The sequence below is a fragment of the Dama dama genome, chromosome 15 (assembly GCF_033118175.1).
Source record: "Dama dama isolate Ldn47 chromosome 15, ASM3311817v1, whole genome shotgun sequence".
NCBI lineage: Eukaryota > Metazoa > Chordata > Mammalia > Artiodactyla > Cervidae > Dama > Dama dama.
In genome coordinates this window covers 96,349,079-96,364,870 of record NC_083695.1, presented here as the reverse complement: position 1 = coordinate 96,364,870, position 15,792 = coordinate 96,349,079, and the positions used below count along the sequence as shown (strand labels likewise).

The window sequence follows — 15,792 nt, the reverse complement described above, 5'->3', positions numbered from 1 at the left end:
GAAAAAGAAGAAGCTGGAGGACATATGCCTCCTATTTCAACACTCGCTACGAACTGCAGTTACCAAGACCCTTTGGTCCTGGCACACGGACAGACAAGAGGTGAAGAAAATAGAAATGAGAGGCCAGGAGGAAGTCGATACGTCTACAGTCAATTAAGGTGGGTAATTACATTGAGCCAACAAGGCGGTTCAACGAGGAGAACCGTCTTTCCAACAAACAGCGCTGGGGCAGCTAGACACGCACACACCCAAGAACGAGGGCGCCGCCCCAGCTCACGACAGGCACAAAACCTGAGTCAGGATGAATCTCGGGACTGCATGCTCTGTGTGCCTAGCCACGTCCGACTCTTTGCAACCCCAGACTGTAGCCTGCCAGGCTCCTCTGTCCATGGGATTCTCCAGATAAGAAGACTGGAGTGGGTTGCCATGCCCTCCTCCAGGGGATCTTCCCAACTCAGGGATCAAACCCAGGTCTCCCACGTTGCAGACAGATTTTTTACTATCAGAGCCACCTAAGTCAAGGTGAATCTAGAATCTGCATGGAAGAGCTAAAACTATTAGCTTTAGAAGAAAGACAGGAGTAAATCTTCATGACCTTGGATTGGCAATGGGTTCTTCTCTCTGCTGTCTCTCTCTCCCTCTTGTTTTCCCTGTATTTTTTAAATTGAAGTATAGCTGATTTACAATGTCTCAGGTGTATAGCAAAATGATTCAGTCGTCTGCGTGTATGTTAATCGCTCAGCCACGTCCAACTCTTTGCGACCCCATGGGCTATATCGCACCAGGCTCCTCTATCTATGGAATTCTCCAGGCAAAAATACTGAAGTGGGTAGTCATTCCCTTCATCAGAGGATCCTCCGGACCCAGGGATTGAACCTAGGGGCCTCCTGCATTGCAGGCAGATTCTTTGCTATCTGGGCTTCCCTTGTGATTCAGATGGTAAAGAATCAGCCTGCAATGTGGGAGACCCAGGTTCAATCCCTGGGTTGGGAAGGTCCCCTGGAGAAGGGAAAGGCTGCCCACTCCAGTATTCTGGCCTGGAGAATTCCACAGACTGTACAGACCATGGGGTCACAAAGAGTCGGACGTGACTGAGCGACTTTCATGTTCACACTTTCATTTTCTTTACCATCTGAGCCACGAGGGAAGCCCCTGTGTGTGTGTGTGTGTGTGTACATACTTGCATGTATGTGTACACACATCCTTCTTCAGGTCCTTTTCCATTACAGGTTATAATAAGATATTGAATACAGTCCACGGTGCTACACAGCGGGACCTCATTTTATCTGTTTTTATATTCAGTAGTGCATACTCAGTCACTTCAGTTGTGTCTGACTCTGTGCGACCCTATGGCCTATAGCCCGCCAGGCTCCTCTGTCCATGGGATTTCTCCAGGCAGGAATACGTGAGTGGGTTGCCATGCCCTTCTCCAGGGGATCTTCCTGACCCAGGGATCGAACCCCCATCTCCTGCGTCTCCTGCACCACAGGCGGGCTCCTCACCACTGAGCCACTGGGAAGCCTTGCATTTGGTATTGTGCGGCTGTTAATCCCCAATTCCCCAGTTACCCGCCCGCCGCCCCTTTGCAACCCGTAGCTTTGCTTTCTGTGTCCGTGAGTCTATTTCTGTTGCATAGATAGGATCATTTGTACCACACTGTAGCGTCCACATGTAAGTGATGTGTGTGTTTGTTTTCCTCTGGCTTATTTCACTCAGCATGTTCATCTCTAGGTCCAGCCATGCTGCTACAAATGGGATTAGTTCATTCATTTTTGCGGCCGAGCAGCATCCCAGGCAGATATGTGCCACGTCCTCCGCATCTGTCCATCCGTCTGTGCACGCGTAGGCTGCCTCCGTGTCTGGGCTGCTGTGAGCACTGCCGCTACGAATGGCATCAGGGTGCAGGCCTCTGCCCGCATCAGCTCTTCTCATTTCCAGGTACATGTCCAGGAGTGGGCCTGCAGGATCCTAGGTGGCGCTATTTCTAACTCATAAGGAACCTCCATGCTGCTCCCCACAGGGGCTGGACCAGTTCATGCTCCCCCCGGCAGTGGAGAAGGGTTGGCCACGGCTTCTTAGACGTGACATCTGAAGCACAACCAAAGAAAAACAAACAAACTGGACTTCATCAGTGTTCAGCATGCTGGTGCTTCAGAAAGACACCGTCAAGGGCGTGAGGGGAAAGCACAGAGAATGAAAGCAAACATTCGCAAGTCGTGTGTGTGCCCAGAATCTACCCCAGAAGGTACACAGAAAACTTCAACAATTAAAAAAATTTTTTAAACAGGCAAAAAATTTAAATAAACGCTTTTCCAAAGTAGGTAAACAAATAAACAAATACCCAAGAAGCACGGGGCAGGGGGAGGGGGGACACTCGGGGTCCTCGGTTGTCGGGGAAACGCAGGTCACCGCACCGCACACCCAGCAGGGTGGCTAGACTCAACCGGACGAATAGTAACAAGTGTTGTCTCCCCATGGGGAAAAGCCGGGACCCTTGTGCGTTGCTGGTGGGAACTCAAAATGGTGCAGACGCTTCGGAAAATAGCCTGGCAGTTCCTCGAGAAGTTATACACAGCTATCCTATGACTCAGCAATTCCACGCCTAGATACATACCCAAGGGAATCTAAAACATGTTCACACAAAAACCTAAACACAAATGTTCACAGCCACACGATTCATAAACGCCAAACGTCCATCAGCTGCTGGGCGGACGGAGTGCGGTCTATGCTTCTACGAGGTGGTGCTCAGTCGTGAACAGGGCGGGTTCTGATACACGTACAACGTGGATGAGCCCTGACCACAGGATAAGAAAGGGGAGTCAGGTCAGGTGTCTGATGGCACGCGCAGGAAGCATCCAGAACAGGCCGATCCCCAGACATGGGGCGGACCCGTGGAGGCCAGGGTCCGGGGAGGGTGGGGGGAGTGACCGCCGGCAGAGCATCTCCCGGGGAGTGACACCCGAGGGCGGGGCAGCGTGCTGGCTGCTCAGCCTGGAGAACACGGGAAAACGCTGGGCAGTAGGCCCAGGAGAGCGAAGCTCACAGTGTCTGAAGCTTGTCTCAACGTTTAGATGATAATGTGTGTGTGTGAGTCACTCAGTCGTGTCCGACTCTGGGACCCCCACGGACTGTAGCCTGTCCGGCCCTTTGTCCATGGGATTCTCCAGGCAGGAATCCTGGAGTGGGCAGCCATGTCCTACTCCAGAGATGATGACAACAACAAATGAATGCAGGCAGTGCAGACCTCCCAGTGCAATGACGGGCCCCCCACTGTGGGCAACCTCTGCAACACGTGGGCCGCAGCCGGGGCGTGACCAGATGGGGGTCCAGGCCTACGCGGCCACGCAGGAGGGAGCCACCACGTCGCCCGCCTGACAGCAAGCACAAAGGCCAGAGCACAGCGCCCCAGGCGTGCTGAGCGGGCTTCCTCTGGAGCCAGGAGGGACCCCACCACCTGCTCTGGCTCAGCAGCACCTCACCAGGTCCTCTTCAGGGATCCCGGGATGAGAAGAGGCCCCTCGGGGGCCCAAGGGCACCAGGCTGGGGCTGAAGGGGCAGCAAGAGGAGGCTCACGTCAGCGACACTGAGTGCCTGCTCCCCGCGAGGTCACACACCCGTGGGCCCTGGCATCTCCTGGGAGAGGGGACCCCAGGAGGACAGGCAGAGCCTCGGCCGGGGCCCCGGTGGGGCTGGACCTGGGAGGGAGCCCGTGAGTGCCCAGAACTCTGCCGACAGAGGGCGCCGGGCTGCAGGGACGCACCATCCGGGCCCGCTCTGCCTCCCAACAGTCGAGAAGTCCAGGCCCAGAGACTCAGCAGCCCATTCGCAACAAGGCAGGACTGGCCTGGAGGTGCCTCTGTCCAAGCTCCACTTGCCAGGACACATGGATGGACACGCAGCCAGGCTCTGGACGGGGCACCATGCCCACCCGCCCTGCTCCAGAGAAGCAGACCCAGAAAAGGGCCCAGTTCTGTGGCCCCAGCGGGCGGGCTCTGCCCAGCGGTTAGGGCCCCATCCTCTTACTAGTCGCCAGAACCCCACTTTGCGTCCACAGCACAGGTCTGTGACACAGCAGCTGCCAAAACCACTGAAGTCTCCCCGGGGCCCGCCTGGGCCGCTGGCTCGAAGGCAGTGCCCTGCAGAAAGCAGAGGAGGTGCTTTGGGGGCCTCCGGGGCTTGTCACATGACTGTCCTTAAGAAAAACAAGCTCTCAGGGTCATCATGGTGCACAGATGTCAATCTCCTCCTGGAAACTAGGACGAATTCTCAACTTTCTGAGTGGAGAGGCCACACACTGGTGCTTCTGCTTTGCCACCCTGGGCGCCTCAGGCAACCCTCCGGAGGGACCCCCCTCGAGGGCCCCCCTGCACCTGGTGCACCGCTAGGGGCCAGTGGTCTCCAGCAGCACCCCCGAGGGGTCAGAGCGTGCGCCCTCCCGGCCCTGAGTCCCCACGTCCTCCCCTTCTGCACCGACTCTTATCAGCTGTTACACAGGCAGACGGGTCACAGGCAGCTCCCTGGAAGAGGGAGCTGACCGTCCACACCAAGGCCTGGCCCCCGCGTGTCCCCTGCAGGGCCTGGGGCCCAGGACCAGGCTCCGGCATGATCAGGTGCACAAACCATCCTGCAGCGCTGGCTTCCAGCTCACCGCCCACACGGGCCGGGTCAGGCCACGCCGGCCACACCACCCGCCGCCCACGCGGGCCACGTGGCCTCCCCAGCAGGCCCGGCTGCCCGCTTCTTGCACCGCTCCCGCCTGCGACGGCCCCAGCAGCCACCCTGCCCGAGCTCGCCGGCCGACTCCCATGTCCCAGACCCAGGACCTGGCCCTGCGTCGGCCGAGGAGGCCCTCCATGGTCTCCGTGCTCGGGGCGTCGCCTGAGCGAGTCACTGCCGAGGTCTCTGATGGTCTCCGGCTTGCACTCAGCGGCCAGGGCGGCCTGGGACCACACACAAACCGTGAGCCGGGGGTCTGGGGCAGCGCTCCCTCTGCCCTGTAAGCAAAGGGCGATGCCCGGGGGACGTGCTGGCCCCACAGGCCACGTGGAGGCAGACCTGCAGGCTCCCAGAGCCTCCTGGACCCTGAGCCTCAGGACCCCCAGCAACCTCTTCTCCAAACACTCCTCCCACTCCCAGAACACCCCTCCCAGACCACGCCCCACCGGGCCCCACCTGCCTGGCGTCCCCCCGGGCCGCAGACCCCTGCTCCATCAGCCAAGGACGGCTGGGGCAGGCGTTGGGGACGTCGGGCCAGGAGCAGCGCACGGGAAGCCGCCAGCTCAGAGACGCGGGTTGGTGGGAAGGTGGCATCGGCAGGGGGACCGGGGCACCGCCTCCAGGCTCAGGCCCTGGGGGAGGGTCCCACCTGCAGGGCTCCCAGTGAGCTCCCCTGGGTGGGCAGCTGCGCTAACCGCCCTCAAACAGGAGCCTCTGCGGTGCGGGTGTCACTGCGTACCTGCGCTCGGCGGAGGCTGGCTCCGAGGACACAGCAGGGCCCTGGGCCGCCCGCACGCCCTGCCCTGGGCCCCCAGCAGCCCCCGTGTCCCCAGGGCCACGTGTGCAAGGCCGAGGTCCCAGGGGCTGCTGCTTGGCCACTGAGGCGAGCCGCCACCTGCTCTGCTGAGACAGCCCCGCGTCCACCCCGCCGGCCCGCTCCTGCAGCCTGCGTCCTGCCAGCTGCTCTGATGACCACGACCCCCGTCCCCGCGGCCTGCCGCCCCCTGCCCGGGCCGCTCACCCTGCAGGCGGCTGGGAGGGAAGCAACCACGCCTCAGCAAAAACAGGAAGTTACAACAGATCTGCAAACCGTGGCAGGGACGCAGGAGAAAACAAAAGCAAAACAGCTGTCCCCAAAACTTGCTGGTTACTTGGACAGATGTCGTTCTTAACAAGTGAATCCAACTGAAAGGAAAGCCCACATCACCGCGAATTCCAGCACAGCCACGACACGGGGTGGTCTGCCCTGCAGCGCAGGGTAGACAGCCCTGCACTGGACCGGGCGCGTGCCCCTGAGATGCCCCAGCCAAGCCCTCCGCAGAAGAGATGCAGTGGGGAGAGCGCCCGGGATGCCAGCAGGCAAACCGGGATGGGTGGGCCTGCCCCGGCCCTTTGTGGCGGCCTCCCGGGGCAGGGGCCCCAGGGGAGCTGCGGGAGGAGCCTGCGAGGGTGTTGGCAGTGCTGAGGGCTGGAGCCGGGGCTGCCCCCCACGCCCGGGGTCACCACGGGGCCAGAGCGCCCCCGCCCAGCTCTCCACCACCCACACGGACGCTGCCCCGAAGCCCCGAAGGCAGGATGGGTGCTCGGAGCGGGAGTCTCAGGCCTCTGGCCCAGCCCAGGCGGACACCAGAGCAGCCCCTCCAGGAGGACCGCAGGGCCCTGAGCCCCCTCCCCAGGGACGCAGGCCCGAGCAGGGACCGCCGTACCCCACAGGTCTCCGCAGATGCCTAATGTGCAGAAATGACCACCGCGTCAGGCATAGACGGCAAGAGGCCGGCTGGGCTGGGGGCAGGCCTCTCAGAGCCTGAACACCTGCCACCCACACGGGGACCAGAGGCAGATGCTCTCCCGAGACAGGGCACAGGCCGCAGGGCCACTCTTGCTCTTCCAGAACCAAGTGCCCGGAAACACGGGCACCTGACCGCACCCTGCTGCCCTGCGCAACACCGCCCTCCCGGCCCTGGAGCCCGGACGGGCATGGCCACTGCCTGCGGGAGGCCACATGCCCGCGGGGCTGCCCCTGGGGCGGCTTCCCAGGGACCCTGCACCCGGGGGCAGGCGAGGCACCCGCAGGCCGCTCGGAGCTGACCTGAGGCCGCGCTGGGCTCACAGCCCCTCTGCCAGGAGAGAAGGCAGCAGGGTGGGCATGGAGCTCAGCCCTTAACCTGGGGAGGCGCGCCCCGCGTCGGGGTCAGCAGGAGGGGGCGCGCCCAAGGCCTCCCCTCGCACAGAGTGAGCAGCCCGCCCCGGGGCAGGGCGCGGGACTCGGCCGGCACACCAGCCCCGCAGGGAGGGGCGCTGGATGTCCACCCCTGGCCCCGGCAGAGCCCCCGCAAGACACTGCTCAGGGGGGCGCCCCAGTCATAACCCCTTCTGTCCAGGCAAAGCAGGCCTCTCGTGGGGGATTCCAGCTCCCTCTGCCCCCCACCAGGGAGGGAGAAGGGCGACCCCCAAGGAGCCACTGCCGTCCACACAGTCAGCAGTTTGCAAAAACCATCAGTGAAACATGGCAAACTGCCCCCCTGCGTGGGATGCCAGTTGGTCTGTCCCCTCAGCAGAGCAGCGCTCAGCAGGAGGGCCCCGGACAGCCCGAGCCGTGGGACCCGCAGTGAGCAGGGGGTGAGCAGCTGGGAGCTGAGCCCTGCAGACGGCCAGGAGGGCACGGCTTTGGGCTGGACAGTGGGGACGGCTGCACAGCGGCCAAGCTTCGTTCTCGGACCAGGGGCTCCACCCTCACGGGGCGAGCCGCCCGAGATGCGAGTCCCGCCTCCCCCAACGGCCACACCTGTGCACCGACCGCCGGGGACAGCTCTGACACTGGGCCCCGGCGCCCACAAGGTGCCAGGCGGGGTCACACACCTTCCCCAGTGCAGCCTCCGGGAGGCTAGTCCTCGCTGCTCAGCCCACTCGCCTCCTCCAGCGGTGCAGCCTGAGACGCATGCCGCCCCCGTCTGGCGGGGTCCAGCAGGCCGGCGGGCTGGCTGCAAGGCCTGGTCCACGGCCATCAGGGCGGAACCCCCAATCCCGGCCCCGCACCGCTGGTCAGAGGCCAGCACGCCCGATCACCCCAAGACATGACAAAAGCCTAGAGCTTGTAATTAATGGGGGGAGGAGAAGGCAGCACAGAGCTGGGCACAGTGACCCGTGCCAGGAGGGGGCGCATCTGCTGCCCAGGGCCCAGGACTCCTGGCCTGATGCCAGAGCACCGAGACGGGAGAGCGCACCCCGTCGGCGGAGGGGAGGTGTAGCTGCAGGCGCTCGCGGGGCAGGCCGGAGTCACGCGTCGGGGCCCCTGGGAAGGAGCCCGTGATCGTGGCTGGGCCATCCTGCTGGCCACACCCGCGGTGAGGGAGCCGCCAGGAAGCGTGAGCACGCCCGGCCCGGGACACGGGCTAGGACGAGGCTGCAGTCCTCCGAGGCCTCGTGGGGACGGACGGGACAGGCCGGCCAGCCCCAGGGCCCCACGCCCACCGGGGCGCCCGTAACGCCACGACCCCTAGAGGCCACCGTGCCACTGTCCCTCCTCTCTGCCTGATGCGGAGACGGCCCAGGGTCACAAGGACCCATGCTGACCCATGGCCGTGCTCCCAGAGACGGGCCGGGCTTCTTACCCAAGAGGAAAGCAAAGCTCCGTGAGCCTGGGCAGCGCTGCATGCGTCCCTGACGGTCAAGACCTCTCGCTGCGTGTGGGGATGATCAGGACCCCTCATCGAGTGCTTCCCTGATGGTCAGACCCCCTCGCCGTGTGCACGGCCGCCCACCCAGGCCCGCTCCGGGAGCTCGGGGTCTGGCGCTGAGCAGGAGGCATCCCAGGTCAGGTGCAGGGCGCCCCTACAACCCACGGCCCTCGCTGCTCAGCCCGCTCGCCTCCTCCCACGGTGCAGCCTGGGCCGCACGCCGCCCCCATCCCCGCACACGCAGTGACCTGAGGGGACCCCTGCCCCAGCGCCACGTCCATCTCCCAAACAAACTTGCTGCACTCCCGGTTTCAGTTTTAGAAAATAGGTCTCATCACCAGACCTAAGCGGATGCAGGGACCATGACTGAAAAAGGGTCTGGAAGACCCCGGGAAGTCCGGGATGCTCCCCAGACAGAGGCCCACGTGTGCCCAGCCTCACCCAGACGGGCAAAGGAAGGGTGTTCCCACAGGCTCAGGAACACGTGGGCGACCCCTACCCTCCAACCCCGGAGTTACAGAAACCATGGCCCGACAACAGCGCTGGTGACGCCTCTCATCCCCTCGACAATCAGGGGCCTGTGCTGACCCCGCGTCTCAGCCGCACCGGGAGCTGCCCTTCACCCGCATGCACCACCGAGGGCGAGCCCCCCAGTGTCCCCCCGGGGCTCAGAGCCCGTGTCCCGCAGCCCAGAGCCCGTGTCCCACAGTTCAGAGCCTGTGTCCCCCCGGGGCTCAGCGCCCATGTCCCATGAGCTCAGAACCCGTGTCCCCCGGGTGGGCCGTCCCGCGAGCTCAGAGCCCGTGTTCCCCGGGGTGGGCTGTCCCGTGAGCTCAGAGCCTTTCTGGGGGCGCACCGCCCACCCAGCCGGCCTAAGAGCTCACGTCTAGTCACCCCTTGGGCTCATCGGCGGAGCGCCCCACGCCCCGATTAACTGAAGCAGCCACCTCTGTGTCCACTGGGGAACACGCCACAGTCTCCCTCTCCCACTCCCCGGGCCCATGACCACCCCCCTGAAACTCATTCGCATGGGAAGGGGCCCCCACCCTGCAGACACGGAGCGAGCAGGGCCGTGGCCCAGGAGACACAGAGGATGGGGGGGCGCTGAGACACCCCTCAGACCCTCTGCTGCCTTTCGGACGAGCCTCCCGGCCCCATGCTGACCCCCACCCACCGGACCCCATTCCTGGACCGGGCCCACCCCCAGCAGATGCCGCCGCTCCACTTCCCACCCCCTGCCCACCGGGGCAGGCACTGGAGGGTCTACATTGAAGGATCCATCCTGCCCTAGTTCCAGGCAGCCTCCCTGCTTCCCCCTCCCTACTCCTGGGTCAGATGGCGGGCTCCATAAAGGAGGGCCGTCTCCTGGGAGGCAGGCCTGGTCCGAGTTCTGTAACTTCCGAATCAGATCTGACACATTGTGGAATCGCCCCCAACGGCGGCTCCCTTCCCAGAGGCAAATGCCCACGAGAGACGACCCCGTCAGCAGCGGCAGCCCCTCTTCCCCCGGAAGGCTCAGTCCACGTGCCGACGGAGTGCACAACACAGGCCCAGAGCCTGACCGCACAGAGGGATGGGCCTGAGCGGCAGCGGGCGTGAACGCGCCCCAGGACCCCATCCTTCAGGGCTCTCCCCCCGGCTGCCCCGCCAGGCTCACGCCACTGGGTTCAAAGCACGCAGAACACCTGAGACGTTAAAGCTGAGCAGTGTCTCCGCCACAGCAGCCGCCGCCCGCCCCCAGCGTCTGCAGCGCTGATAAAACAGGAAAGGCCGCAGGTGACCATGCGCGGCGGAGGCCAGTCGGGGTCGGCGATGGAAGGACGGGGCAGGGACGTCTGCAGACAGACGACGGGCTGCAGACCCCGGGCGTACCGCGGCGGTGGGATGGTGGCTCGTTGCAGCCACAAGAAGGTGTGCGGGTGCGGGCGCGGCCTCCTGACCTGGGGGAGCAACCCCAAAACCCCTCCAGGCTGACCCCACCACCCCGGAGCCGGGTGGGGCCCCGTCTACAGAGAGACCCAAACCTGGGCACACAGACCAAATTCCCACAGGGGAAGTACGTGGAGGTCCCAGGTCAGAGGAAGTGAAGCCAGAAGGACGCAGAGACACCTCCGCGCTGGCCGTCTCTCCCCCACGGCCATCCCCACGCTGCCGGGGGATGGGAGAGTTCTGCAGAGGCCCTCAGGGGCCTCAGGGGCCTCGGGACTGAGGAGACAGTGCAGGAAGCACCGCCTCTGAAACTGAGACCGTCCTCGAGGAGATCTGGCCACCGGTCCTCAGCTCCAGCCGAATGCTCCAGACCTTCTCTGGGGTTGGGTTCTCCTCCTGCCTCCTGGGCGTCCGTGTAGAGACCTCGTTAAAGACCAGGGTCCAGAGAGATGAGGTCCTGTGAGGCTGGCATGCGATCCTGGGAGGCGGGGGAGAGGCCCAGCACAAGACTTTGAGAAAAGACAGGTAACGCTGGGCGCTGGAGGATGTGGAGAAATCGGAGCCCTCGAGCTGGGCTGGAGAGGATGCAGAGCAGGCGAGGCTGCAGAACGGTCGGCAGTTCCTCAAAAGACTCAACGGCGCGAGTCACCGTGGGCCCGGCCGACCCCCCGCCCAGGAGCAGGCCCAGGAGAAGCAGAACGTGCACGGCAGGCCGGCGGTGCTGGCCGCCGGACACCCAGCGCCGGCAGCGGACAGACACGGCCGGGTGGTAGAACGGTCCTCGGCCACCAGAGTTCTGGAAACACCCAGCCAGCGGCTTTTACAAACTCCCGTGAGCACCCAGGACAGGCTGACGCACAGAGACAGGAAGCAGGCAGGTGGTGACCAGGGGCTGGGGGCTTCTGGGGGGATGGACGGAGTTAGCGGGAGAGGGCAGCTAAGGCGTACAGAGTGTCCTTCCCAGGTAGAAAACAAGCTTACGCTGGCGGTGGGGACAGTAACACAGCTGTGTGACACCAGAAACCGCCGGGCTGCACGCCTTACAGGAGTGAGGTCCGTGTGCGTGAAGGGTGCCGTGGTGAAGCCATCGCCAAATGCAACTCCTTCAAAAAGTGCAGGGGGACGTCCCCCGTCAGAGCAAGCGAGCAGACCGGGACCAGGCTGGCCCTGCACGAGGCCCCCGCGGTCCCCCCGCACCCTGGGCTGGAGGGGGCGGCCCTGCACACAGGGCTGGAGAGGGGGAGACAGAGCTGAGGGGGGACCCAGGGCAGGGCACTTTCAGGATGGAGCGGGAACGGGACTACAGGGCAAACGGACGGTGCTGGAGGGAGACGCAAAGTGTCCGAGGTGCCCAGCCCAGCGCAGGGGCTCCCAGACCCTGAAGCACAGCCGGCGCCAGCCCCAGGTCCGGGTGCAGAGAGGGCTGCTCCCGAGCAGACCGGGGGAAACGGGAAGCGGCTCAGGGCTGATGCGGCCAGGAAGGCAGGGCAGGACCCGTGCTCCAGGCAGACACCCAAGAGTGAGCCACGCTCTCAGAGCCCCGCTGTTGGCTTCATCTCCTTCCCAAGAAGCAGCCTTACCATGTAAGGGTGGGACTGAGCTCTGAAGCCACAGCTGCAAGAATCCACCTTCCCAGCTAACTTCTAGCAAAAAAAAAAAAGGCCCACCACGTAAAGAACCAAAAGCTAGAAACCTCACTTGTCTAAAAGCCAGCCATCTCCAGCAAAGCGATCAGGTGAGGAGCGCTTGCCAGAAAGCGGCTGGGGACAGCAGGAGTCCGACAGGCAACTGTGGAGAGCCTCGGGCTCCCCGGGGGCACCCAGAACAGGCGGGCAGCGCAGCCAATGCCAGGCCCCAGCCAGGGGGCAGCCCCCCACTGCAGGCTCGCCCCCAGCCAGGACGGAGGCCCTGGGGGCCAGGGGAGCGGCAGGTCCCAGCTTTGTCCACAGCAGGACAACACAAGGGCTCAGGCTCCGTCCCACCATCTCCCATGACTGGCAGGGCCTGCCAGGGCTGTGACGTGCGAGGACTTCTTCCTTCTAAGAGCACCTGCAGTGGTCTGTTTCCGGCATCCTCAGTCTTTCTGGACTGTAGGTTATGATCAACCTGACCGAGGACTCTTCAGGTGCTCCATAATTAAGCGGGAAAAGTTTGCAAACCACTGTACCGTGGACTCTGACCACCCCCTGGTGTATAGCGTCACACAGTGAGAAGCAACCTGAGGGCCCTGTGGGGGACAAGGTGCTGAGCCATCCCAGACCCGGCGGAGCCCAGGGGACAGGCAAGGACACAGCCGGCCACAGACAGGACGCTCTGCGGGTCGCAGGGGGCTGGGGCCAAGCCACGTGGAAGTCCACATCCAGCGCTCCACGGGGTCACTGCAGGACGGGGAGGGGTGCCAGCAGAGCCCACAGTGCAGCACAAGCAAACACAATCACCTGTCGCTCGAGCAGGAAAGGAGAGTGTGCCCACCCCAGCAGGGCCATCCCCCCGGAGGGGGCCGATGTCGCCCTCCGCGTGCCCAGCCACACAGCGGAGCTTGGTTTCCAGATGTTGTAACTGGGCCATCTGAGAGCATCAGTGCTCAGGGCGCACGCCACACAAGAGAGTCAGAGAGCAGCCCTCCTGAGGCCGCCTACGAACCGAAGGGTCAAAGCATCGGCTGCTTTCCCCGGCCAGGCTCCGGGGGACTGGCTCATGCCCACCCCGGCTTCTCCAGGCCACTGAGGAGGGACGGTCCCCAGCCAAGCTGCACACTATTAAGAAAGATGTGGGTGAGGACAGATACGTCTTTCCCGGCCCTTGAGTCAAAAGCCACCGAGCAGAATTAACCCATGCGCTGCTTACCAAAACAAAGTTTCCTTCGTGATACAAACAAGATGCAGCACTCCACACAGCCTTTCAGAAGAATGGAAAAATCAGAGAGAGTCTGTGCTAACCAAAAGGAAACCAAGTGATCCACTTTAACGTCCACGGAGGGAAGCGTGTGTATACAGCTGAAACACAACAAAAACGCTAGAACTCGGAATCAAAAAATCACTGGGAAGAAAGTCTGCACAGCAGAATTCTCTTCCCTTTGAGACTGAAACGCCCACCGTGCTTAACTTTTCTGACATTTCTGAGGCTCTGAAGCCACAGCGCACGGATCTGAATCATCTGAGTAAAACCATGTTAGAGTGGATGTTACTGGAAAACCAAGAATAGAATGCTAAATATACAGACACACACCCAGACTGGGCACTTTTGTAGAAAATGATCAAACGTGAAACTAGATGAAGCTGTCCTGTCCGTGCCAGAGAGCAAGCAGCTCACCTCCAGCAGGGAAGTATAAAACACTGCGCCTGGAAGCTAAAACAAGAAAAACACAAAAATAGCGCCTACCTTTGATCAATAAAATCACTCCTCGCCTGTGCATGAACTTAGCCTAAGAAACACCTCACTGATGCTCACTGCCAGCCAGCAAAGGAAGGCAGGGGTGGAAGGCATGTTTGCCTCCTGGCCGGCTTGGTCAAGGGGCTGCCCCACCACTCACCTCCGCGGGGGTGGGGGGTGTCGTGTGGGGCTGCCTGGGGCTCCATCTGGGCCATCACCCTCTTTTCTGAAACAAGCACGCCACTTGGAGCCGCGTTCTGCTTTATTTGGGTTGGCAGTGTAAGTATCAACAGCGGGGTGGCACCACGGCTGCAGCGCGAACTAGGTCAGCCTGGGCCTGCCTCCGGAGCCGGGGGAGCACCAGGCCTTGGCTGACTCTTCTCCCGGTGGCCTCGGGTGCCGGGTGGGAGGCCCCAGAAGGTAAAGGCCTTGGACAGTCAGCATCCTTTTTCTGGCCTTGAAAAGCTTCTCACATCTTTCTCTTTAACAGGCAAGAAACATAAAGTCCTCCGGGCTGTCAACAGAAGCCCCTTGTTTGAGAACTAGAGAGATACTAAGTTACAAGGTAAAATGAGGGCACGCACACTTGGGGGCAGCCACCATAGGCTAGGCAGGGAGACAGGCAGACCAGCAAAGGGCAGGGCCATGGACTGGAGAGGTGGGAGTCAGGGGTTGGGGCCCAGGAGACACGGGCTGGGGTCTGGGAACCAGGGTTCAGGGTCAAGCTTCCTGGGTCAACACTGGGTACCAGGGTGTGGGGCCCTCGAACTGGGGTGCTGGGGTCAGGATCTGGGGACCCTGGACAGGGATCAGGACTAGGATTTAGGGACTTGGGTTCAGGGACTGGCCTCAGGGTTCAACCCATGGAGTTTGAAGGCTGGACCTGGAGACCAGGATTCCAGGGACTGGGCTAGGCTCCCGGGTCTAGCGCTCAAGTCTGTGCCTGGGTGCCAGGGATCCGGCCCGGGTCCCGGGGCTCAGGACTCGGGGTCTGGGTCCTGGGACTTCGGGCTTCGGGACCGAGATCCTGGTCCCCGGGCTCAGGGTCCGCGGTCTGGGGGTCCCGGGTCCCGGGTCCGGCGCCAAACTTACGTCGTCGAAGAGCGAGCCCACGTTGGCCGTGACCAGCAGCACCGCGGTGCCCGGGGCGGCCGCCTTGCCCGCCATCGCGGCCTGGGCCGGGGCAGCCGCTCTCCGGAGCCGGCCGGCCGGGGTCTCCGCGCGCCGCGGCGTCAGCTGCGCCGAGGGCCGGCCCCGGGGCGCATCGCGGGCTCGGCCGGTCGGGCCGGGCCGGGCCGGGCCGGGGTCCGGCCGCGCTCGCTCTCGATCTCCGCGGTCCCGCGCCCGTCGTTCTCCGCCCGCGATCACCGCGGCCCGGGCGCAGCCATTAGAATCGCAGCCGCCGGAGCTCCCGCAGCGCCGCCGCCGCCGAAAGCAGAGGCGAGGCCCGCCCGGGTCGGGGGCGGGGCGAGCGCGGGGCGGGGCGAGCGCCGGGCGGGGCCTGCTGAAGTGGAACAGGGAATACGAGGGGCGGGGCGGGGCTCTCGGGGGCGGGGCCAGAGGGCGGTAGAACAGGGGTACTAGGGGAGGGGTGGGACCTGTGGGGGGCGGGGCGGCACTGGGGAGGGGAGGGGCGAGGACTGGGGAGGGGAGGGGCACGAGGGAGGGGCGGGGCGTGGAAGGGGCGGGGACTGAGCGGAGGGGGGGGAGGCCATGGGAGGGGACGGGCTTGGGACGGGGCGGGGCCAGAAGGGCGGGGTCTGCGCGGAGCGCTCGGGCGTTAGCCTCCGCCGCGCTCCTGTCAGTCAGCGGCCGCCCCGCCTTCCCCAGAGCCGCGGCTGCGCACAGACTCCTCCCGCACCCCATGACGTCACGGCCCTGCTCCCACAGGGCGCGTCTTAAAGGGGCCGTGCGCTGCTCTCGGCTGCTGCCAGGCGCGACCCCCTGGCCCTCAGGCGAGGGTTGCGGCAGGAGCGCGTGTCCCCTTGCGAACTGCGCCGGACCCGCATAGAGGAGGGCGACGAGGGCAGACCGCCGGCGTGCTGGGCCAGTGGTGTCCCCCAGCCCACGCCGCGCGCCCGGCGGTCCGCGGAGGGGA

The 15,792-nt window shown here is 63.8% G+C and overlaps 1 protein-coding gene across 2 annotated transcripts in view; it reads right to left on the bottom strand.

Annotated features, from left to right (window-relative positions):
• INPP5A (inositol polyphosphate-5-phosphatase A) overlaps positions 1–14,889 on the bottom strand; it is a 152,652-nt gene extending 137,763 nt beyond the window's left edge. For both annotated transcript variants that reach the window (XM_061162949.1, XM_061162948.1), the window contains exon 1: positions 14,787–14,889. In XM_061162949.1, the coding sequence (XP_061018932.1) occupies positions 14,787–14,861 (75 nt within the window). In that variant the 5' untranslated portion in view covers positions 14,862–14,889. The remainder of the gene's footprint in view (positions 1–14,786) is intronic.
• Positions 14,890–15,792: the final 903 nt, after the last annotated feature.